Raw genomic sequence first — 24,691 nt, 5'->3', positions numbered from 1 at the left:
ATAAATCCTCTTTTCTTCATTCCTCCCGTCAGTGAAGCAGAGAGCTACGCTGGATATACATTGAAAGTGAAGTACCCCTGTTTGATTGTAACACCCGTGTCTCTGCTTCCACTACCACATTCTATTTTGAGTCCCTTCCACCTGTTGCCGAATAACATTCAATGTTTCATTTCCTGCCGCTATCTTTTGGGAGATCAGAAAATTTCCCTTCCCGCGCCAGCACTACAGCCCGGGATTCCTCCTCCACCAAAGCCCCGTGGTTTTCGGCTTCTCGCAGGCGCGGGGGTCCGTCGGCCATTTTGTTTTCTGCCAACTTACTCACTGATTTTTTTTTTCAATCACACTGCGGTTTGCGGCCATTCTGTCCCTGCTTTGACCGAGGAAGTCCTCGATAGGTGTTTTAGTAGCCACGGGTGAGTTTACCTGTGCTGTCCCAGGAAACTGTGGGTTTTCTAGAGAGTTTTTGGGAGCGGGCACCAGGCACCAGGAGCGAGTCAGACATGCGTGTCCCTCGCTCATCGGGTCACATGGTCTCCCACTATACATATATTTTAAAGCAGAGGATAACGAGTGTTATTTCTACAATAATCAATCACCACATACTTCACTATACATCCTATTACCCTCCATTACCCTTTAAATTCAAACCCGCATCAGCATGAAAACACTGTGCAAGTAGAAAAAATATAAACAGATGTGAAAAAATACATAAGAAAAACAAAACAAGTCCACTCTGAAAATGCTGTTGCCAATGACCTTTGTGTTTTTCAAATTTACACAAGGTCATTGTTCCAAGACATTTTTCAAACTCTGTTCTGAGCTTGTGTCAGAAGGTCCATGTTCACCTATTATGTCAGGTTCAAAGTGTCAATTCAGTGCAATGAGTAACACCCCTGCAGAGTACTTATCACCACTGGACACAAATCTTATGTGTTTTTTCTTGCACCGTGCTGACACGTTGTACATTATGTCCACTCATGATAATTTTGCAGCGGTTTTCTCAATATAAAATCACATAAGAAACTGCCATACAGGGTCAGACCAAGGGTCCAGCAAGCCCAGCATCCTGTTTCCAACAGTGGCCAATCAAGGCTACAACCCCTCTGCCTCACCTCTTTTCTACCTTTCTGCTCCTCGCTAGGGAAGATGGCTGCTTCCGCTGATGTTTGCCGACCTCTCCGGCGTCCCCGAACCAGCATGGGCGATTGCGTTCGCCATGTTTCCTCCTGAGGTCTCCTAGGGTGCGCATGTGTGCATTACCCACACCTTTGAATGCATCATGGCGGGAACCTCGTGGGCGGCCCCACCGCATGACGTCACTACCTCTGGGTTCTTAGCCTCCGCTCACCAACTGCGCTACGAGTTAGCAAGGATTACGGTCCAGCTGATTCTGACCGTTTCTAAGCTGCCCGCTTGGAACTCCTTCTACTACTCTCCGGGGTATTCGCTGATTCTGAGAGCTCTGGATACTCGCTCCTCGGGGGCTCTTCCGCTCCTATCCACCCTCCGGGGTTTGCCTCGCTCTACTACTCTGGACACCCGCTTCTCGGGGGTCGTCTGTTCTCTCCCCAGGTACCCTGCCAGCAGGAAGCCTAGGTACTCGCTCCTCGAGGGCCTTCTCACTCCCACTCTCCTTGGGTATCCTGCACTATGGACCTCAGTTCCTACTACCGACTCTATTGCTACCGAGGAAGTTCTACCTTGGCTTCAACTTCCAACCACTGAGTACCTCAATTCTCCAGAGTCTCTCTCTGCTTCACCCCACCAGATTCTCGGCATACTCTGCTTGTTGACCACTACCGGACATGTCTCCACCTTCCTTGCATTGAGACCGGGTTCTCGGGTTACCCCGCTCCGTGGACCACTACCCGACCCACTTCTCCCAGCCGGGGTGAGAGCTAATTGACACCTGATATCCTGTGTCAGGTCTGGAGCCATTCCTAGAGATATTCAGAGTCTATAAGTGTTGCCCGCTCCTCAGACAGCACCATCTGCTGTACAAATAAAGCTTCTTCCCTCGCTTCTTCCCTCTGTGTCCACTTAGGAGTTTAGCCTATCGCTGTGGTTCTCCACGGGACCCCTCCCCATAGGAGGAGTCATCGCCACAACGACCAAGAGTCCACTAACATGTCTCAAACACAACAGCTACAAGTACTTGACAAGTACCCAAACACTAAGTAGATCCCACGCTACTGATGCCAGTAATAGCAGTGGCTTTTCTCTAAGTCAACTTGATTAACAGAAGTTAATGGACTTCTCCTCCTAGAACTTATCCAAACCTTTTTTAAACCCAGCTACACTAATTGCACTAACCTCATCCTCTGACAACAAATTCCAGAGCTTAATTGTGCGTTGAATGAAAAAGAATTTTCTCTGATTAGTTTTAAATCTGTGAGGCCCTTGGAGCAGCCTGGGACTGGGGTAGGCTGGAGAACAGACCAGGCTGCACGCTGACTGCTTTTCACTGGTTTAATTTTCAGATGTATATAAACAGAACAGAAGGAAATGGCTGCTTACCTCAGCAAACTGACAAGCAAAAGAAAAACTTCCAAAACAGACACATCACTTAATTACAGGTTCCTTCTTCTTCCTGGGGTCTTCTCTTCTCTCTCAGGGCCTCACCTCTTATGCCCTACCTCAGGGTAACACCCCACCCGAAGATCCCCTTCCTGTCTGTCTTAAGGTGGACCGGGCCGGATAGCTCAGCCAGTCCCTTAAGGCAGTCTAAGGCTGTCATGTCCGCTATCACAATGTGATACTTGCTAACTTCATGGAGTGTCCACCTAGTCCTTCTTTTATCCAAAAGAGTAAATAACTGATTCACATTTACCCGTTCTAGACCTCTCATATCTCACCTCAGTTGTCTCTTTTCCAAGCTGAACAGCCCAAACATTTTTAGCTTTTCCTCTTAGGGGAGCTGTTCCATCCCCTTTATCATTTTGTTTACTCTTCTCTGTACCTTCTCCATCGCAATTATATCTTTTTTTGAGATGCAGCGACCAGAATTGTACACCGTACTCATGGTGTGGGCTCACCATGGAGCAACACAGAGGCATCATAACATTTTCCATTTTATTCACCATTCCCTTCCTAATAATTCCTAACATTCTGTTTGCTTTTTTGACTGCCGCAGCACACTGAGCCGACGATTTTAAATTATTATCCCTATGAGGTGTTGGATGCTATGTGCACGCAGTGCGAAAATATTAAACTGGTCTTTCCCTAGTGTGGATTTTCTGGTGTTTTGTAAGGCTTGCCTTCCGACTAAGTATTTTACTACACACCATACATGCAAATGGTCTTTCCCTTGTGTGGAATTTCTGGTATCTGAGAGATGTGCCTTCTGTTTGAAACTTTTACTGCATTAAGTACATGAAAAAGATCTCTCTTCAGTGTGGACTTTCTGATGGATTATGAGGCTTTTCTTCCAACTGATGGTTTTACTACACTCTACATTTAAATGTCCTCTGCCCAGTGTGGATTTTCTGGTGTTTTATGAGGTTTGTGTTCCCCATGAAGGCTTTACTACACTTAGTGCATTTAAATGGTCTCTCTCCTGTGTGGATTTTCTGGTGGTCTATGAGATTTCCCTTCCTTTTGAATGTTTTACAACACTCATTGCACAGAAAAGGTCTCTGCACTGTGTGGGATTTCTGGTGATTTATGAGATCTATCTCCATATGAAGGTTTTACTACACTCAGAACATTTAAATGGTCTCTCTCCTGTGTGGATTTTCTGGTGGTCTATGAGATTTCCCTTCCTTTTGAATGTTTTACAACACTCATTGCACAGAAAAGGTCTCTGCAGTGTGTGGGATTTCTGGTGATTTATGAGATCTATCTCCATATGAAGGCTTTATTACACTCAGTGCATTTAAATGGTCTCTCCTGTGTGGATTTTCTGAGATCTGTCTTCCATATGAAGGTTTTACTACACTCAGTGCATTTAAATGGTCTCTCCTTTGTGGATTTTCTGGTGCATTATGACGCTTGTATTCCGTATGAAGGTTTTACTACACTCAGTACATTTAAATGGTCTCTCTCCTGTGTGGCTTTTAGAAATGACGGCAGAAGAAGACCAACCGGTCCATCCAGTCTGCCCAGCAAGCTTCACACATTTGTTCTCATACTTAACTGTTTCTCTTGGCTCTTAGTAACCTTATGTTCTAATTCCCTTTTCACCCCCACCATTAATGTAGAGAGCAGTGCTGGAGCTGCTTCCAAGTGAAATATTAAGTTTGATTAGTTGGGTAAGCGGCAGCATAGCTCTCTGCCATGAAGCAGAGGGCAATGCTGGAAATGTGTGAAGTATCAGTTTTTCTTTTCCCCTGTCATTGAAGCAAGGAGTCATGCCGGACATGCACCGAAAGTGAAGAATGCCTTGAAAGTCACATTAACTATCATCAAATATTGAAAAGCCTAATAATTGGTAATACCTATAAGCCCATGAACCCATCCCTGTTTTTTTTTCTTTTTTTCTTTTCTTTTTTTAATTGGGAGATGGATGCCCTTCATCCTTCTACTCTGTGAAGGTGGACACCTACCACCGGCCACTGGCATCCCGCTCCGTTAATGCCTCTGTGGCTACTGCCGCTCCATGCAGTGTTTTACTACCTGCTCTTTATATGCGTCCTCTAGAACTGATGGATCCCATCCCTGGGTTTTTTTTATTATTTATTTAATTGGGAGATGACAGCCCTCCATCCTTCCGCTCCGTGAAGGTGGACACCTACCACTGGCCACTGGCATCCCGCTCCGTGAATGCCTCTGTGGCTACTGCCGCTCTGTGCAGTATTTTACTACCTGCTCTTTATATGGACACCTACCACTGGCCACTGGTGGTTTATGAGGTCTCTCTTCCGAGTGAAGGATTTACTACACTCAGTACATTTAAATGGCCTGTCTCCTGTATGGATTTTCTGGTGTCTTATGAAACCTGACTTCCATTTGAAGGCTTTACTACACTCAGTGCATTTATATGGTCTCTCCGCTGTGTGCATTTTCTGGTGTTTCATGAGAGTTATCTTCCATATGAAGGTTTTACTACACTCAGTACATTTAAATCGGCTCTCCTGTGTGGATTTTTTGGTGTATTATGAGGCTTCTCTTCCATGTGAAGGTTTTACTACATTCACGGTATGTAAATGGTCTCTCCACTGTGTGGGTTTTCTGGTGGTTCATGAGGGTTGTCTTCCATATGAAGGTTTTACTACACTCAGTGCATTTAAATGGTCTCTCACCTGTGTGGATTTTCTGGTGGTGTATGAGGTCTCTCTGCCGAGTGAAGGTTTTACTACACTCAGTATATTTAAATGGTCTCTCTCCTGTGTGGAGTTTCTGGTGTTTTCTGAGAGCTGTCTTCCCCATTAAGGCTTTACTACACTCAGCGCATTTAAATGGTCTCTCTCCTTTGCGGATTTTCTGGTGGTCTATGAGATCTCCCTTCCTTTTGAATGTTTTACTACACTCAGTGCATATAAATGGTCTCTCCGCCCTGTGGGTTTTCTGGTGATTTATGAGATCTGACTTCCACATGAAGGCTTTACTACACTCCCTGCATGAAAAAGGTCTCTCCCCTGTATGGATTTTCTTGTGCTTTTGGAGGGCTGGCTTCCAAGTGAAGCTTTTAGTACATTCAGTACATTTAAATGGTCTCTCTCCTGTGTGGATTTTCTGGTGGTGTATGAGATGTGTCTGCCGAGTGAAGGTTTTACTACACTCAGTGCATTTAAATGGTCTCGCCTCTGTGTGGATTTTCTGGTGTTTTCTGAGATCTACGTTCTTTTGTTCAATAATTTGTTGATTGTTTAATGTTATGCTGCACGTTCTCTGTTCAATACTTTGTCTATTGTTTAATGTACTCCCTTTACCTTTACCATGTTTAATGTAACGCCTTACCGACGACAGTTTTGTTATATGGAAACCGACTTGATTTGATATGTATATCGAGAATGTCGGTATATAAAAACCCTAAATAAATAAATAAATAAATCTGGCTTCTATATGTAGGCTTTACTGCATTCAGTGCATTTAAATGGTCTCTCTCCAGCATGGTTTTTTTGGTGGTTTATGAGACCTGTCTGCCATATGAAGGCTTTACTACACTCAGTGCATTGAAATGCTCTCTCCCGTGTATGGATTTTCTGGTGGCGAATGAGGCTTGTCTTCCGCTTAAAGCTTTTACTGCATTCAGGGCATTTAAAAGGTCTCTCTCCTGTGTGGAGTTTCTGGTGTCTTCTGAGATCTTTCTTCTGTTTGAAGGTTTTACTACATTCAGTACATTTAAATGGTCTCTCTCCTGTGTGGATTTTCTGGTGCATTATGAGGCTTGTCTTCAGTATGAAGGTTTTACTACACTCAGTACATTTAAATTGTCTCTCTCCTGTGTGGCTTTTCTGGTGGTTTATGAGGTCTCTCTTCCACGTGAAGGATTTACTACACTCAGTACATTTAAATGGTCTCTCTCCTGTGTGGCTTTTCTGGTGGTTTATGAGGTGTCCCTTCTGCCTGAAGGTTTTATCACACTCAGTACATTTAAATGGCCTCTCTCCTGTGTGGATTTTCTGGTGGTTTATGAAACCTGACTTCCATATGAAGGCTTTACTACACCCAGTGCATTTAAATGGTCTCTCTGCTGCGTGCATTTTCTGGTGTTTCATGAGAGTTATCTTCCATATGAATGTTTCACTACACTCAGTACATTTAAATGGTCTCTCTCCTGTGTGGATTTTCTGGTGGCTTATGAGGTGTCTCGTCTGCGTGAAGGTTTTATCACACTCAGTACATTTAAATGGCCTCTCTCCTGTGTGGATTTTCTGGTGGATTATGAGGCTTCTCTTCCATGTGAAGGTTTTACTACATTCACGGCATGTAAATGGTCTCTCCACTGTGTGGGTTTTCTGGTGGTTTATGAGGTGTGCCTTCTGATTAAAGCTTTTACTGCATTCAGGGCATTTAAAAGGTCTCTCCCCAGTGTGGATTTTCTGGTGTCTTATGAGATATGACTGCCACCTGAAGGCTTTACTACACTCAGTACATTTAAATAGTCTCGCTCCACTAAAAAGTGGTTTTCTTCCTGTCTTTTTCCCACTGCTTACAAACACTAAGGGTTTCTTCTCTTTCCCTTTTCTCTGGTGGTGGTCAGAAGTCATGTGATCACTAGTACTTTGGAAGGGTCTCTCTGCTCTCGGGTGGCTCTGGTGCTCAGGGATATCTGTGAGCTCCACGTCCCTTCCCTCACACTCAGGGACTGCATCCGGCGAGGCTCCTGCAGCGTCGCTCGGCTTCTCCTCTGATTCCTGATTTTGTTTTCTAATTTTTCTCTTCTTACTCCCCTGGGCAACATTCTCAGAGGCATTTCCTGATTCTTTTGGGATCAGTTCCACTTTTGTAGGATGTTCTTTTCGATTCTCCTTCTTCTCCCCTTCCTGTCTGACTTCTCCATCTGCTGGATATAAAGAGAAAGCATTAATTGTGTATTAACGAGTAAGGAAAGTGTCCAGTAACCAGGGATCACACATTAAGCACATGGGGATCTCTAATATTTACAGAATTGCAGGTGGATTGATGAAAAGATTCTGTGAAGTCATGTGGAAGTGTGATGTTGTGGCTCGGCGGTTTCCCTCTCCTCGTTTAGACTTTCAGCTTAATCAGAACCGGCCACCATTGGGATAAAAGTTCCCACGAGCCTTCATTGCCGGCTCTGCTGGTTCTCAACTCAGCCCAGGCAGTGCATTGATCGTCCTTGGCTCCGGACTACACCCCATGGCCACCTCCAGCTGATGAGGACCCTTTCTCTAAGCACTACGGGTCACCATTTCAGGATGACTGGGGCTCCTTTTCCCAATATCTCTGAACGCCACCTCTGCAGTGAAGCTGGGGAGCAGCGGTCCTGAGATGAGAATCAAACCCAGGGCCATCAGCGCTGCAGAACTTGCCACTAACCCAGGCCCATCTGAGTAAAGTCTTAAGTGAACTAATGCCTACACCTAGCACCAATTAGCCTCCGCTCCTGCCCACCTCAGACATCCTTTCCCCCCTCCAGCTCTCCACCTTCACAGCTGGCCCCTTCTCATCCTTTCCTTTCCTGTTACGGTCATACCTCCTGCAAGGTTACACAATGATTAACTCAAATTATTCATTTTCCCTTTATAGACTTGGACGTTATATAACCCTTGTATATAAATTATACAGCTCAATGTATATAATAAATGTATTTAATCCTTGTATAAAGTTCTGCAGCTCTCTTTTGTAATTAGTTCCCCCAGTTGCAGTTGCATTTTTTGATGTCTAATTACCCTTTCCTGTTCCATGTAAAACGCATTGCATGCGTAAGTTAATGTTACAGTGTAAACCGATGTGATATCCCTGATGAATGTCGGTATATAAAAACCAATAAATAAATAAAAGAGGAGACCAACAGCAATGTGATGGTAAAAAATCAATCCTCTAATTCATCCCCAGAATCACTTAAAATGGGAGGCTCCCATTTATAGACCGAGGCAGTAAAAAGTAAGTAGTCACTGCCTCTGGGAGCCTAATGCAGTATTTAAATGAGAGGCTGCGTAAATAAATGCAATGGGCACAAATATAAGCATCCGTTTCTTCAGACCTGATGCCTAGATCCAGACCAGCACCAGCTGCAGGCCGGACCAAAGCTGCTCCCTCACCCCCAAGGTCTGCTCCAATGGGCCAAGCGGTCCAGGTCGGTGCCGGGGATCCTCTACCTGAAATGGTGCATGCAGACGGTTCATGTCTTAAAACAGCACTTAGCAGTAAAATAATGGGTGGCAGAACTTATACTGAGCAATCACAGTTAGCACCAAGATGTTTTATTTTACATATGCACACATCAGTTGTGCACAGTGTCAAAATCACCAGGGTATAGTATTGTATAAATGAAGAACCCAGACATGGCCGTGGGGGACCAGATTATTCACACATTATATATTGTGTGTAAGCGAGGATACTTTATAACTTCTGCGGGCTAGGGTGCAGTGCAGAACCAGTTCTTATGAGGAAAAGACAAATTGTTGGAGCCATGGAAGCAGCCGTGACGCCAGATAGGGAGGGCACCTTGGTGAGCTCGAAGTCCGAAGGGACTTTCACAATTCAAGCCATTGTCTGTGGATCAGATGCTGGAGACATCGCGAAATCACAAGTAATGACAAAAGTAAGCAGCCGAGCTTCGTTAAAATGTGAACCGGACTGGTCTCAAGATTGGATATTTCTTTATTTAAAAGCTTTTATATAGCGATAGCCGTTTGCACATCGTAGCGGTTTACAAAGAACATTGCGCTTATATATTGCAGCAAAACAATTACATAGAACAATTGGTAACATATAGGGATAACAAATATAATTAAAAACTAAGTACATGTTTATAATATGGCGAGGGTATAGGATTAACATGTATGAGTAAAACTATGTACAGGTTGAGCGGTAGTGCTAGAGTCAAGAAATTTAGCAAATGTTGCTTACCTGTAACAGGTGTTCTCCCAGGACAGCAGGATGGTAGCCCTCACATATGGGTGACATCACAGGATGGAGCCCAATCACGGAAAACTTCTGTCAAAGTTTCCAGAACTTTGATTGGCTCCTACTGGGCATGCCCAGCATGGCACTAACCCTGTAGCCAGCAGGGGTCCCCCTTCAGTCTTGTTTTGAAAGCTACAGGTAGTGCTGAAAAATAAAATAAGAAAACGAACCCAACACTGCGGGGCGGCGGCGGGCGGGTTTCGTGAGGACTAACATCCTGTGAGAACACCTGTTACAGGTAAGCAACTCTGCTTTCTCACAGGACAAGCAGGATGGTGGTCCTCACATATGGGTGAGTACCAAGCTGAGGATGTCCGCACATGCACCAAATGTACCCAACGGCGTGCAACAGGCACAACAACTGGGGTGGAATTTGGTAGAGGGCATCCTGAACCCCACCGGGCAGGCGGAAGGGTGTGGGTACGTCACGTTGGAAAAAGGTTAGGCAGGACAGATTGGCCGAAGATGGAATCCTGTCTTCCGGCTTTGTCCAAGCAATAGTGGTCTGCAAAGGTGTGGAGAGAACTCCAGGTGGCAGCCCTGCAAATGTCAGGAAGCGGCACCGATCGAAGGTGTGCTACTGAGGTCGCCATGGCCCTCACAGTGTGCTTTGACACGGTCTTGAAAAGGAATGCCTGCTTGCTGATAGCAAAAGGATATGCAGTCCACCAACCAGGAGGAGAGAGTCTGCTTACCCACAGGTTGCCCTAATTTGTTGGGATAGAAAGAGACGAATAACTGAGTGCTCTTCCTATGGGCAACTGTATGGTCTAGATAAAAAGCTAGAGCCCGTTTACAGTCTCGGGTATGCAGAGTCTGTTCTCCTGGATTGGAATGGGGCCTGGGAAAGAAGGTAGATAGTATGATGGATTGATTAATGTGAAACTCCGAAACTACCTTAGGCAAAAATTTAAGGCGAGTGCGGAGTATCGCCCGGTCCTGCAGGAGTTTAGTGTAAGGCGGATAGGTAACTAGGGCCTGTAACTAACTAACCCTGCGAGCTGAAGTGATAGCTAAAAGGAAAATCACTTTCCATGTGAGATATTTAAGGTCACAGGAGTGGAGAGGTTCGAAAGGTAGTTTCATTAGCCGACCGAGAACCAGATTAAGGTCCCAAGAAGGGGCCGGAGGATGTAAAGGTGGTTTGATATGGAGCAAGCCTTTAAGAAAACGTGTTACGAGGGGTTGTACCGATATAGGGACATCTCTGACACCTTTATGGAAGGCGGCTACCGCACTGACATGCATTCTGATTGAAGAGGTCTTTAGACCTGATTCCGATAAATGCCAGAGATAGTCCAAAAATTTGGTGGACAGGAAAAGGGATCAAGGGATTGCAAGGTGCACCATGATGTGAACCTTTTCCATTTATAGGAATAAGATTTTCTTGTGGAAGGCTTCCTTGAAGCAATCAGGACACGAGAAACTGAATCTGAAAGGTTAAGTGGTTGAAGGATTAACCTTTCAACATCCATGCCGTCAGGGACAAGGCCGGAAGACTGGGATGGCGTAGGCACCCGTCGTTTTGAGTGATCAGATGCGGGTCCGTTCCCAAGGGAATGCGCCTGCAGATGGAGAGATCCTGGAGTATGGGAAACCACACTTGGCGTGGCCATTGAGGTGCTATCAAGATCATGGTTCCCTTGTCCTGACGTAGCTTCACGAGAGTCTTCAAGAGAAGAGGAAGTGGAGGGAATGCATAAAGCAGACCGGTTGTCCACGAGAGGGAGAATGCATCTCTGGGCTGAGAGCGCTCGCTCCGAATGAGGGAGCAGTAATTTTCCACTTTGTGGTTCTGAGGGGACGCAAAGAGGTCTATTTGGGGATAACCCCATTGCTGGAAGAGTGAGGTCGCTACCGAGGGATTGAGCGACCACTCGTGCGGTTGGAAGACACGACTCAGTTTGTCTGCCAAGACATTGTTCACTCCCGGCAAGTAGGTGGCCCTGAGGTACATCGAGCTGGAGAGCGCTTCCGCCCAAATCTGCGCAGCTTCCTGACACAGAAGGAAGGAGCCTGTGCCGCCCTGTTTGTTGATGTACCACATGGCCACCTGATTGTCCGTCTGAATCAGGATGACGTGATTTGATAGGTAATCCTGAAAAGCCCTGAGAGCATTTCGGATTGCTCGAAGCTCCAGGAAATTTATCTGGTGTTTGGCTTCCTCTGGAGACCAAGATCCTTGTGGCTGTAGATCGTTCACATGAGCTCCCCAGCTGAGGTTGGAAGCATCGGTGGTGAGAATGAGTTGAGGATCTGGTAGATGAAAAGGCAATCCCTGGAGGAGATTGTTCTGATCTTTCCACCAGGCGAGAGATAGACGGAGTGCGTCGGTGATGTGGACAATGGTTGACAGAGGCTGAATTGCTTGAATCCATTGTGACCTCAGAGTCCAATGCATGACTCTCATGGGCAGGTGGGCCATTGGCATAACATGGACTGAGGACGCCATGTGTCCCAGCAGGACGAGGAATTGGCGAGCTGTTGCTGTATACTGAGACTGCAACTGGTGGGCTAGAGACACAAGGGTCTGCACTCGCTGTTGAGGTAGAAAGGCTTTTGCCTGTAAGGTGTACAAGTCTGCCCCAATGAAGGATAAAGGTTTGAGATGGGACTAAATAGGATTTCTCATAATTGATGAGAAATCCTAGAGAAATTAGAGTGTGCAGGGTCAGATTCAGGGACGACCGAGCGACTTGCTGGGTTGGGGCCCTGATTAACCAGTCGTCCAGATAGGGGTAGATGTGAACACCTTCTTTCCTGAGAAAGGCTGCGACAACTACGAGACATTTGGTAAAGACACGTGGTGCCGATGCTAGGCCGAATGGGAGCACCCGGTATTGATAGTGCCTTGGGCCTACTAAAAACCAGAGGTATTTGCGATGAGCTGGAGCTATCGCAATGTGGGTGTATGCGTCCTGGAGGTCCAGAGAACAGAGCCAGTCTCCTCTTTGTAGAAGAGGTAGAAGCGAGCCCAAGGTTACCATCTTGAACTTTTCCCATAGGAGGTACTTGTTGAGGGCACATAGGTCCAGAATTGGACGAAGTCCTCCTGATTTTTTGGGGATCAGAAAGTACCGGGAATAGAACCCTAGGCCTTGTTGTGAAAGAGGAACGGGTTCTATTGCTCTTAACTGGAGAAGAAAGGAAACCTCTTGCTCCAGAAGGACAGAGTGGTCGGTTACTCCCCATGCTTGTAGAGGTGGGGAGTCCGGTGGAAGAGTAAGGAAGTTCAGGTGGTAACCCTGAGCAATGATTGCTAGCACCCATTGGTCGGTTGTGATTGAGTGCCACATTCCTTGAAAGTGGCCTAATCGACCTCCCACTGGTATGCCTGGCAGAGGGATCAGGTTGCTGCTCTCCGAGTGAAAGTCAAAAACCTGAAGCAGGCCCTGGCTGGGGAGCTGCTTGTGGCTTTTGCTTCCGGGGCGGGCGAGGCTGAGATTTTTGATAAGGCCTCATAACTCGGGATCTTGTTGGTGGGGGATAGTACTTCCTTGGGCAGAAGAATGACTTCTTAAAGTCCTTCTTGAAGGGCTGTCTAAAAGGGAAGTCAGAAGGTATCGATGAGAGCTGTTTGAGGGTCTCATGATGGTCCTTTAATTCAGCAACTATTTGCTGAATCTTTTCACCGAATAAATTATCCCCTATACAGGGCAGGTCAGACAGCCTGTCCTGTACTTCTGGGCGAAGGTCAGAAGACTTGAGCCAGGCCCAGCGTCTTGCCGAAATGGCAGCTGCAGACACTCTAGTGGAGGTGTCAAAGATATCATAAGCTGTTCGGATCTCATGCTTTCCTGCCTCAAAACCCTTGTTGTCAAGAGTTTGAAGATGTTCTTGGAATTGGTCAGGCAAGGTTTCAGAGAAATCCTGTATTTGCTTGAAAATGACCCTATTGTATTGGGTCATTTACAGCTGATATGAAGCAATTCTGGAGATGAGCATGGCCCCTTGGAATACTCGTCGACCAATATTGTCTAGGAACTTGTGTTCCTTGACAGGAGGTGTGGAGGAGTAATGACAGGAGGTGTGGAGGAGTATGGCTTCGTCCTTTTTGCTTTCTTTTGAGCTGATTCTACCACTACTGAGTGGTGGTCAAGGTGAAGTTTTTGAAAGCCAGGTGCTGACTGCACTAGAAAAGTAGAGTCAGCCTTTCTGTGTACTGGAGCAATGGATCCAGGGTTTTCCCAGTTCTTTTTGAGGAGGTCAAGAAGAACTTGATGAATGGGAATGGAAGTGATCACTTTAGGGGCATCCAGGAATTGGAGAAGCTCCATCATCTGGTGCCTGTCATCTTGCTCCGACTGAAGCTGAAAAGGGACCAATTCCGACATTTGCTTCACAAAATTAATGAAAGAGAGGTCCTCTGGAGAACGCTGCTTTCAGTAGGAGAGGGAGGTGAAGGTAAATCGGTGTCTGTGGATGTATCATCACCCCAAGTGTCATAAGGATCAGCGGGCTGACCTGTAGGACGAGAAAGGGGTTGGATACCCGAAGGGCCCGGCTGAGGCTCCGAGAAAATCGAAGGAATCAGCGGGAGCACCGAAGATCCCCTGGGGGGCATCGGTGCCGGCATCGAAGGCATCGGTGGCGCCGATGTGCGTATCGCCCCCGATGAGTCAGTGGCGAGGGACGACATGGCATCGATGGTTGAGGCAATACCCCCGAAGGAGGAATGTGGAATGGTGTTTCTCCTCCCGATGAAGCTGTCATCGGGGAGCTCACCGGAGCCATCGGAGACCCAGGAATCACCGGTAGAAGGGCCATCATGAGCACCTCCATCCGGGATAGCAGCGGGGCCAGCTCTGCTGGAATCGGGTCAGTGACCGGTTCCACTCGCGGTGCCGGTGTCTGTGCCAGAGGGACCTGGAGTCGTTGCATCATCTTGTCGATGGCCTCCTGGACCAGCCAGTCCAGTTCTTCCCGGAGACCTGGGGTAACTAGACCTGGCTCCGTGATGGAAGAGGGAGGCTGAGGCACAGTCGGAGGGACCACCTTTACAGGCGGAATTGCGACTCCCAAACCCTGATTGGGTGAAGGTGGCCTCGATGTCCCGGTCGCAGGAGTAGACTGTGCCGTTCCTGGCCGGGGCTTCTTCGATGGAGGCTCGGACGGTGGCGAGGTCGATGATTTCGCTCCCTTGACGGTCCGAGACTTACGATGCCGGTGGCGATGTTTCTCCCTACGATCCCCTCGATCTTGAGGGGATGGCCGTGGAGACGTCGATGGCGGGCGGTCACTGGATAATTGTCGATGGTGGTGCGACTTCGACAGTGCGGTTCCGAAGACGTCGATGCGATGGACGGCATCTGGGTGTGAGCACGGAAAAGGAGTCCCATCTTCTCCATTCTGGCTTTGCGACCTTTAGGTGTCATGAGGGCACATTTGGTGCAAGTCAGGACATCGTGCTCACAACCTAAACACAATACACAGACTCTATGAGGGTCTGTGATAGACATGATGGGAGTACAGTCCAGGCACCGACGAAAACCCGTCGCCATGGCCATAGGAAAATCGAGTCGCGATACGGCCGACGGCCAGTAGGCCGCGAGGGCCAAACTAGACGGTAATCGACGAAAAACGGTGAAAAACTTACCGGAGTACCGCGGACTGAGAAAAGATAGAGGAGGGACCTCTGTGGGGCAATTTAATTTTAATTAAGTCCGTGAGGAAAATTCCTGTCAGGAATCTCTTCAGAGCTCCTAAACCATGAGGCTACTGCTGCGCAGCAAAAAGAAGACTGAAGGGGGACCCCTGCTGGCTGCAGGGTTAGTGCCATGCTGGGCATGCCCAGTAGGGGCCAGTCAAAGTTCTGGAAACTTTGACAGAAGTTTTCCGTGATTGGGCTCCATCCTGAGATGTCACCCATATGTGAAGACTACCATCCTGCTTGTCCTGTGAGAAAACATAGATACGCAGTAGAGAATAAGTGGAGGGGTGTTAGTCGAAGGCTTGTTGGAAGAGCCATGTTTTTAATTTTTTTTTAAATTTCTGTGTGCATGGGTCTATGTGGAGGTCCGGGGGGCATTGCTTCCCAAAGTGAGGGACCTGCTATCGAGAATGCTCTGTCCCTTGTGAAGGAGAGGTGTGAGAGTTTGGGGGAGGGTGTGTGGAGGGTTCCTTGGTAGGCGGATCTGGTGGAAGTATGGAAGCAAAGTGAGTCCTGTAGCCATTGTATGCTTTCATTGACTAGTGCCTTGTAAATAAGAGATAAGCTTTTGTATTGAATTCTCAAGGCAATAAGGAGCCAGTGGAGATCTCTTAGAATGGGAGTAAGGCGGTCTTTCTTGCGTGTATTGGTGAGAATTCTAGCTGTAGCATTCTGTAACAATTGTAGGGGTTTAATGGTAGAGGTTGGGAGGCCTAGGAGGAGGAAGTTACAATGGAGAAATTACTTACCTGATAATTTCTTTTTCATTAGTGTAGACAGATGGATTCAGGACCAGTGGGTATAGTGTACTCCTGATAGCAGTTGGAGACGGATCAGATTTCAATCTGACGTCAGCCCTAATACATATACCCCTGCAGGAAGTGCAGCTCTTCCGTATTTTCCTCCGAAAGCATTGTGGATATTTATTTTATTTATTTAACAGCTTTTAATATACCGGCGTTCGTGGGGCACATCACACCGGTTTACAATAAAACTTAAGAAAGGAGGAAATTACAATAAACAGGGAGCGGGTGAGGGAGCAGGCAAGAAGGGGGGGGGGGGGGAGATAGACAGAGAGGAAGAAGGGATATAGCAGCATAGAAGATAGAGAAGAGTAACCTTAATTGAGGAAAAGAAATTATTTACAGCAAAGTAAATGCAGAGATGAAATTATTTAAAGCAAGTTATAAACTACAACTTATTTACAGCAGCGTATAGGATACATCTAACTTATAGCAGATTGTTAGATACAAAAAACATATTCAGATATATGTGTAACTGACATATTCAGATATATGTGTAACTGACTAATTTGAATAACTTGATTAACTTCATAACTTGGTTAACTTGATTCGGTTGGATTGGCTATAGCTGGAGACCACCAGTGCCCTCAACCGGGAAATGGCAACAGCTGGTAGGGTGGGTGTCCGAGATGAAGGAAATCATGGCTTACCCTTGAATCATTCGCTCCCAGGGATGTCCCCCGAGGATTCCATGAGTAATGGCATCCGTGGGTAGGATGCTGAGTCCATCTGTCTACACTAAGGAAAACGAAATTAGCAGGCAAGTAATTTCTCCATTTCCTAGCGTGTAGCAGATGGACTCAGGACCAATGGGATGTATAAAAGCTATTCCCGAACCGGGTGGGAGGCTGCCCGTGACCCACTTAGTACTGCCCTTGCGAATGCTGTATCCTCCCGAGTCTGAACATCCAGGCGGTAAAACCTGGAAAAGGTGTGGATGGAGGACCATGTCGCCGCCCTGCAGATCTCGGCGGGTGACAGCATCTTGGTTTCTGCCCAGGACACTGCCTGGGCTCTAGTAGAATGGGCCTTGACTTGTAGAGGCGGCGTCTTGCCTGCTTCTACGTAGGCTGCCTTGATGACTTCTTTGATCCAGTGGGTATGGTTGCTCGCGAGGCCGTTTCCCCTTGCTTCTTCCCGCTGTGAAGGACGAACAGATGGTCCGTCGTTTGTACGGATTCCAACATTTCCAGGTATCTGGATAGGAGTCTGCCGACGTTGAGATGGCGTAGACTTCTGGCCTCTTCCGAATTCTTCTGTTCATCTGGTGATGGTGGCAAGATGGTTTGGTTAAGATGGAAGTGAGACACCACTTTGGGGAGGAACGAAGGAACCATGTGTAACTGGATGGTTCCCGGGGTGAGCCTGAGAAACGGCTCACAACAGGACAGTGCTTGTAGCTCGGATATACGACGGACTGAACACACTGCCAGCAGGAAGGCTGTTTTCAGTGTTAATAGTCAGAGAGACAGGCTGCGGAGAGGTCTGAAAGAGGCTCCTGCTAAGAAATCCAGGACCAGGTTGAGGTTCCAAAGTGGTACCGGTCACTTTAGGGGTGGTTGGATCTGCTTAACTTCTTTCAGGAAGCGTGAAACATCCAGGTGAGAGGCTATGCTGCCACTCTCACTCTTGGTTCCGTAGCATGACAAGACAACCACCTGTACCTTGATGGAGATTAGGGACAATCCCTTCTGTAGGCCGCTCTGTAGGAATTCCAAGACCGCAGGAATTTTGACTGAGCGAGGTATGATGTCGTGGTTCTCGCACCAGGCTTTGAATACTCTCCAAATCCTTATGTATGTCATAGATGTGGAGAACTTGCGTGCTCGGAGTAGGGTGTCAATTACCGCCCCCGCTAATCCGCTCTCTCTCAGGCGAGCCCTCTCAATGGCCAGACCGTAAGAGAGAATAGAGTTGGATCCTCGTGGAGGATCAGCCCTTGTTGAAGCCTGAGAGGCGCATGAAGGAAAAGTACCAGCAAATGTAAGGAATGAGAGAGGAGAAAATTGTGTGAGCCATGTTTAACAGTGTATAAAAGTCTAATGCAAATTGAAAATGATGAGCAAACGGCATTGCACGATAAACAGTATATTCTGTAATCGGCTCCTTTTACTTCCTGGAGGAAACACTATCTCGTTCCATTCGGTTTCTGCCTAAACGTTATGTTTTGAAACTGAAAGGCTGGGGAGGAAACCATGCGGGGTAAGTGTCAAGGTTTTAACAATACTGTGAGGTCAGTTGGCTCAGTCTCCATCTGCTGGTAGAGGTGCATAACCCACTTGTTCTGGATTCTTCTGATTGGATGCTATGAAATGTAGTTCTTCACTATCCTTTCCTTCAGCAGAGTCTCCATTAATTTTCCACCACCGAGGTGAAGTTAACTGGCCGGTAGTTCCCGCCTCCTCTTATGAAGCAGGAATACAACCGCTCTTCTCCAATCTCGTGGCACCGCTCTCGTTTCCAGGGATCTATTGAACAGGTCTTTCAGCGGAGCCGCAAGCACATCATTGAACTCCCTTAGTATCCTGCAATGTTCCTCATCCTGCCCCATGGCAGAATTTCAAACAAATTATTAAAATTATTATGGGTTTCAAACAAATTATTAAAAACCCAACACACAAAGCAGGACACACACTGGATTTAATTTTCATAAATGAAAGCCTCACCACTGCCTCATCCACGACCTGCTCCCCAGTCCCCTGGTCGGACCATAGATTGATCTCCACTACTCTCAAGCTCACCCAACCCATCCCCACTCCAACACAAAAAACCTCAGTCCATTTCAGAAAGTTATGCAACCCAGAATCTCTCAGCCCACAACTATCCTCTGCATTGGACAAAATAGACCTCAAGGATGCCAATTCAGCCACTTCCTCCTGGATCAAAATAACTAAGAATGTAGCAGACCTTATGTGCCCATTAACTTTGAAAGCCCTCCTCTCTAATTCGAACAACAGGAAACCCTGGTTCACCCCTCAACTCAAAACCTTGAAACAAGAACTTAGAAGATGTGAACATGCATGGCGAAAGAACCCTTCCTCATCAAATCTGGGAGCCTACAAAGCCCTCATGCACCACTATCGGATATCCATCTTACAAACTAAGAGGGATTTTTTCTCAAAGAAAATACATAGAAACATAGAAACATAGAAATGACGGCAGAAGAAGACCAACCGGTCCATCCAGTCTGCCCAGCAAGCTTCACACATTTGTTCTCATACTTAACTGTTTCTCTTGGCTCTTAGTAACCTTATGTTCTAATTCCCTTTTCACCCCCACCATTAATGTAGAGAGCAGTGCTGGAGCTGCTTCCAAGTGAAATATTAAGTTTGATTAGTTGGGTAAGCGGCAGCATAGCTCTCTGCCATGAAGCAGAGGGCAATGCTGGAAATGTGTGAAGTATCAGTTTTTCTTTTCCCCTGTCATTGAAGCAAGGAGTCATGCCGGACATGCACCGAAAGTGAAGAATGCCTTGAAAGTCACATTAACTATCATCAAATATTGAAAAGCCTAATAATTGGTAATACCTATAAGCCCATGAACCCATCCCTGTTTTTTTTTCTTTTTTTCTTTTCTTTTTTTAATTGGGAGATGGATGCCCTTCATCCTTCTACTCTTCATCTTCGATCCCAAAGCTTTATTCTCCCTCGTCTCGACTCTCACCAAATCTTCCCCCATGACAATCCCGGACGATCAAGCGGCCAGCAAAGCCTCAGAGTTAGCCACATATTTCGAGAAAAAAATCACAGACTTGATCAGACCTTTAAAGGTTAACCATGTTCCTCTTCCACCACCAGCCTACTCCTCAAACATTCAACAGAACACGGGTCTGGAAACATTCGAGCCAACTTCCTCCTTAGAGATTGAAACAATCCTAAAGAAGCTCAAACCTGCCTCGCACCCCACAGATGCGATTCCTGCCAACTTACTCATTGCCATCTCAAAAACAGTCGCTAAACCAATTGCCGACATCATTAACTGTTCACTAATGCAAGATACTGTTCCTGACCCTTTGAAACTCGCAATCCTTAAACCTCTTGAAAAAACCCAACCTGTCTCCAGACAACCCCGCCAACTATCGCCCGATTGCCAAACTCCCCTTCATCTCCAAAATATTAGAAAAAATAGTGAATAAACAACTTTCGGAGTACTTAGACGACAACAAAATACTAGCCTCCTCTCAATACGGCTTCCGAAAAGCCAGAAACACAGAAGCTCTCCTAATCTCCCTAACTGACACTATACTGTCGAATCTGGATAAAAAACAACCCGGCCTACACATTCTTCTCGACCTATCAGCCACATTTGACACGGTGAAACACTCAACACTTCTGGACCGGCTAGCTGACATCGGCATCAAAGGCACTGCTCTCAGCTGGTTCAAATCTTTTCTCCTTAACAGATTTTACAAGGTCAGAATCAACAATAACTAATCACACCCAGTCCGCTCTTCCCTAGGAGTCCGTCAAGGCTCATCCTTATCCCCCACCCTATTCAACGCTTATCTACTACCACTTTGCCAGCTCCTCTCCAAACTAAAACTAACCCACTACATATACGCAGACGATATACAAATATTCATCCCGGTTATGGAATCTCTTCAAAAAACACTAGAATTCTGGAACAACTGCCTCCAATCCATCAACAACTTGCTCTTGAGCCTTAATTTAATCCTTAATTCTAATAAAACTGAAATTCTCCTCATCTCACAAGACTGTAACAATGCAATGTCAAACATTTTCCCTACTATTCAACCTTCCTTTTCGTCTCAAGTCAGAAACCTTGGAGTCATCATGGACAATCAACTAAACCTAAAGAGATTCATCAATAACACCACAAAGGATGGCTTCTATAAACTACAAGTGCTGAAACGGCTCAGACCACTCCTCCACTTCCAAGACTACCGGTCGGTTCTCTAGGCAATCATTTTCTCAAAACTTGACTATTGTAATTCCCTTCTTCTTGGCCTCCCAGCTAACTCCATAAAACCTTTACAAATGCTTCAAAACGCTTCAGCCAAGATCCTGACTAAGTCTAACAAAAGAAATCATATTATCCCCATCTTGAGAAACCTTCACTGGCTCCCAATTAAGTTCAGAATCTCCTACAAAGTACTAACAATCATACACAAATATATACACAACCTCATTCCACTTGAACTCAGTATACCTATTCAACCACATATACCCGCAAGACCGGTGAGAGCAGCGTATAGAGATACACTCCTTGCCCCTCCTATCAAAACCTCACTAAATAAACGATCTCTATCCACAGTGGGCCCCACGCAGTGGAACTCTCTACCTCCAGAACTCCGGAAGGAACCCTGCCCAATCACATTTAAAAAGAGACTCAAAACTTGGCTATTCGAACAAGCTTTTAATCTAAGCCAATAATCGCCGCTTTATTCTATCCAAACAGGTGCTCCATGTACAGTGACTAATTAACCAATAAGCACCTAGATATTTAGCCAGGTTAGACTCAATCTCTCAGTAGAACTCGCACTACTTTATTTATTCGTTGTAATTTATTCCCCAGTTACTGTTCCAAGTTTACCACCCTGTTCGATGTAACCGCATTCTTACATGCTTGTTAATGTTATAATGTAAACCGAATTGATATGTAACATTGCTACATGAATTTCGGTATATAAAAAAAAAGTTAAATAAATAAATAAATGGCCTTGTCCACTTTCAGTTTTACTATACCACTTTGGGCATTACTCCTCTCTCTCACCCTCTTCCTTCCATCCCTCCCTCTGCCTCCAATTCTTCTTCCTTCTTTAGCCTCTCTCTCCCTCTTATTCCTTCCTTCCTTCTCTCCCTCCACCCTCTTCCTGTTTTAACTTTCTTCTCTGCCTTTCCCTTTCTCCTCCTTGTTTCCTTTTTCCCCTCCAGCCTCTGTCCCCTGAAACCTCTCCCCATTCCTCCCCTGGGAGCTCCACTGAGAGTTCTGTTCAGTCATCAGTAGGGTTTCCCATTCAGATCACGCCCCCCCCCCCCTTTCCAGACAACCCCTCGAGGTTTCATTCCACCCTCCACTCTCTGGGGCCCCCACCTCCTCCATTTACCCCTAGTCAGCCTCACCCCTTCTCCCTTCATCTTGTTACTAATCCAAAGCACGTGAGCTTCACAAAGCGGGAGATCCGGGCGTTACCAGCACACACCAGCAGCGAGCACTGATAGCCAAGGCTCCTTCACAGAGCCCGACGTGGTCCATCCTCCTCTGCTGTGGGCTCTCTTTCCACACAGCTCAGTTATTCTGACATCTGTGAATCATTGCTATAGTTAAAGACTGAGAAATGTCAGCTGAGTTCAGGGTCTGGGGAAGCTTGGGCTCACCGAGTGTAGGTCAGGCCCTTCCAAGCTCATCGGCTTCTCTGATTGAATAATTAGGGAATGAGACTGGGGAAGAGCATGGGATGTTCTGCACTTTTATTTCATTCAGGCCTCTGCTGCTCTTCCCCAGGGGAAATTCAATAAAAAGCAGGAACATTTAAGGGGGAGAAGAGAAACCATACGAGCCCATTTTTGTAGCCCTGCTTAGAGAACGGGAGGAGGCGCTGTCTCTGATATAAAGGGGAGGGAGCCGGGAATACACACAGGGAGGTCTTCGGGTCCGTTCTGCTCCCATCCTAAAGCAGAGGGAGAGCTGGACAGCTCCTGATTATGTTCTGAAATTTCTGGAGGAAATAAAAATCACAAATGACTCTCAGTAAATCAGGACCTGTGACTGATAAAGATTCAGATAATGCAATCCTTACCCAGGGAGATCAGGGTCTCATAATTCTCCTTCATCACCTCCCTGTAAAGCTCCTTCTGCCCTTCATCTAAATACTCCCACTCCTCCTGGGAGAAAGAGACAGCGATGTCCTCAAACGTCACCCGCACCTGAAACACAAACCAGAAACACTCAGAGACACGAGGAGGGGCTCAGCGTGCATCAGATCTCAGCTGGATTTATTCTCATATTTATCTGAAGAAACATAAGAGAGGCCATGCTGGGTCAGACCAATCTTTCAATGAGCTCAGCCTCCTCCCTCTGACAGTGTTGGATCCATGTCACTTGGAAGACCCGGTGTTGTGCTTTGTGTAGTTTTGAGACAATTATTATTTTGTAAGTAACACAAGGGATAAGATTCAGGTCCAAATCTATTGGCTGGAGATGGACTTTTGTTACAACTCATGCTAAGTACAGAACTGACAAACATGGAAAAGGAAGCTGGGAAACTGCTGAAGAGCTGAGAACAGTGAAAGAGGAATTGTAAGATGTGTAAGATGTGCAGACCTCCAAGGACTCACAAAGACCTTTCCTTATTCACTGAACCAACAGCAACCGGAGACTCAGACCATTGTGAAGACGCAACAATGGCAGAGCATCTCCAACCAACAAGGCCAAGAGGAAAGGTTCAGAGAAACAGCCCAGCATACGCCTCCCCTGTCTATACATCACTTGTAACCAGGGAGAAAAGACTGTGAGACTATGGAGGAGCCACCATCATCACAAAGCAAGCATGGGTGCAGACTGACCCCCTGGCCTCTCCGTCCATCTGATCCCCGAGAAGCAGTCTGGCCAACGGCCAGCAAGGCCTGACGCACTGCTTGCAAGAATAATAAGGAGCAAACTTTGCTTTCTGGTTACCTATCCCATCTCTAACGATCCCTACTAAATGTAAAATATCTATATTCCTGCCTAATCACCTGCCAGCAGCTGATTAGGGCTGTAATTTGTATATTTGTACTCCTTATAATAAAATATTAGCTTATGTAGGTGACTTTCTGGTCTCCAGGAATTATTTGGTTTCATTTGCAAGTCTGATTGCAGATTCCGGCGTTCTTACCTACAAATCTGGCAACACCGGAAGATCCTAATGGGGAGATCCCTTCCCTGTTGCTCACCCCCAGAAGCCGATCCTCAAACCCATCCAACCTTCTTCAAATCCACCTGTGCCACTGGTATTAATCACATCTTCAGGCAACAAATCCCACAGTTAAATTCTGCATGGACTGAAAAAGATTTCTTTCCATTTGTTTTAATGTAAAGAAATCTTTTCAAGGCAAGTCTCCTGGTGCTTGTACTATTTGAAAGGGTAAATAACAATCCCCTCGTTATGTCCCACTCCCCTCACGGTTTTATACAATTTCTCATTTCCCCTCTCAGTCATCTCCTCTCCGTGCAGGAGACCCCTAACCCGTTTATCCTTCCTTCATGAGGAAGCTCTTCCATCACTGTGATCATTATTGTTGCCTTTCTCTGTACCTTCTCTAGTTCCACTACATCAGTGATCGGCAACCTAAGGCACAGATGTCATTAGTGGCGTGCAAAGCTATGCCCAAGGAGTTTTGATCTCTCCTGCATCTGAAGAAGCGAGGAACCTTTGCATTACGAGCAGTCAACAGCAGATCCAGAAACGTAAGGCCCCAGCGATCCACTACTAGCTGAAATGCCTTGTTTGACAATTCCCATTCTCCAGGATCCAAACTGATGAGTTCGGCTCTCACATTGTCTTTTCCTGCAATGTGTGAGGTTGAGATCTCCTCAAGTTGGGCTATTTCCTGCGACACTTGCTGGCTCTTCCTCCCTGTCGATTGATGTAAGCCACTGTTGCATTGTCTGACATTATCTGGACCGCTCAACTCTGCAAATCCGTCACCAAATTGCAAGCCTGCCAACCAGACCACATGAGCTTCCAGCCGACTGATGC

The 24,691-nt window shown here is 46.4% G+C and overlaps 2 protein-coding genes across 3 annotated transcripts in view; both read right to left on the bottom strand.

Moving 5' to 3' along the window:
- The window catches only part of LOC115083510 (zinc finger protein 189-like), a 537,273-nt gene that overhangs the window by 31,618 nt on the left and 480,964 nt on the right, over positions 1-24,691 (bottom strand). The window lies entirely within an intron of this gene.
- LOC115083520 (gastrula zinc finger protein XlCGF57.1-like) lies at positions 4,723-22,797 on the bottom strand. Of its 2 annotated transcripts, none has more exons than XM_029587397.1 (3): positions 22,751-22,797; positions 5,993-7,447; positions 4,723-5,774 (listed from the first exon to the last, which is right to left on the bottom strand). In XM_029587397.1, exons 1-2 carry the CDS (start codon positions 22,782-22,784, stop codon positions 6,000-6,002), a joined length of 1,482 nt encoding a protein of 493 aa, XP_029443257.1. In that variant the 5' UTR covers positions 22,785-22,797; the 3' UTR covers positions 4,723-5,774; positions 5,993-5,999. The 2 variants fall into 2 exon arrangements, with proteins under 2 accessions (XP_029443257.1, XP_029443259.1); XM_029587399.1 differs by having other exon boundaries at positions 5,993-7,444; positions 22,751-22,796.

The sequence above is a fragment of the Rhinatrema bivittatum genome, chromosome 2 (assembly GCF_901001135.1).
Source record: "Rhinatrema bivittatum chromosome 2, aRhiBiv1.1, whole genome shotgun sequence".
Classification (NCBI taxonomy): Eukaryota; Metazoa; Chordata; class Amphibia; order Gymnophiona; family Rhinatrematidae; genus Rhinatrema; species Rhinatrema bivittatum.
Note: the sequence above shows the minus strand (reverse complement) of the source record. Positions and strands in the feature narration are given on the sequence as shown.

Bases quoted from the DNA above. Each gene is read 5' to 3' on its own strand.
- LOC115083520 (XM_029587397.1), bottom strand. From the start codon at position 22,784: ATGAAGGAGAATTATGAGACCCTGATCTCCCTGG. The intron at 7,448-22,750 runs GTAAGGATTGCA...CTTTATATCCAG, and splicing joins TGAGACCCTGATCTCCCTGG to CAGATGGAGAAGTCAGACAG.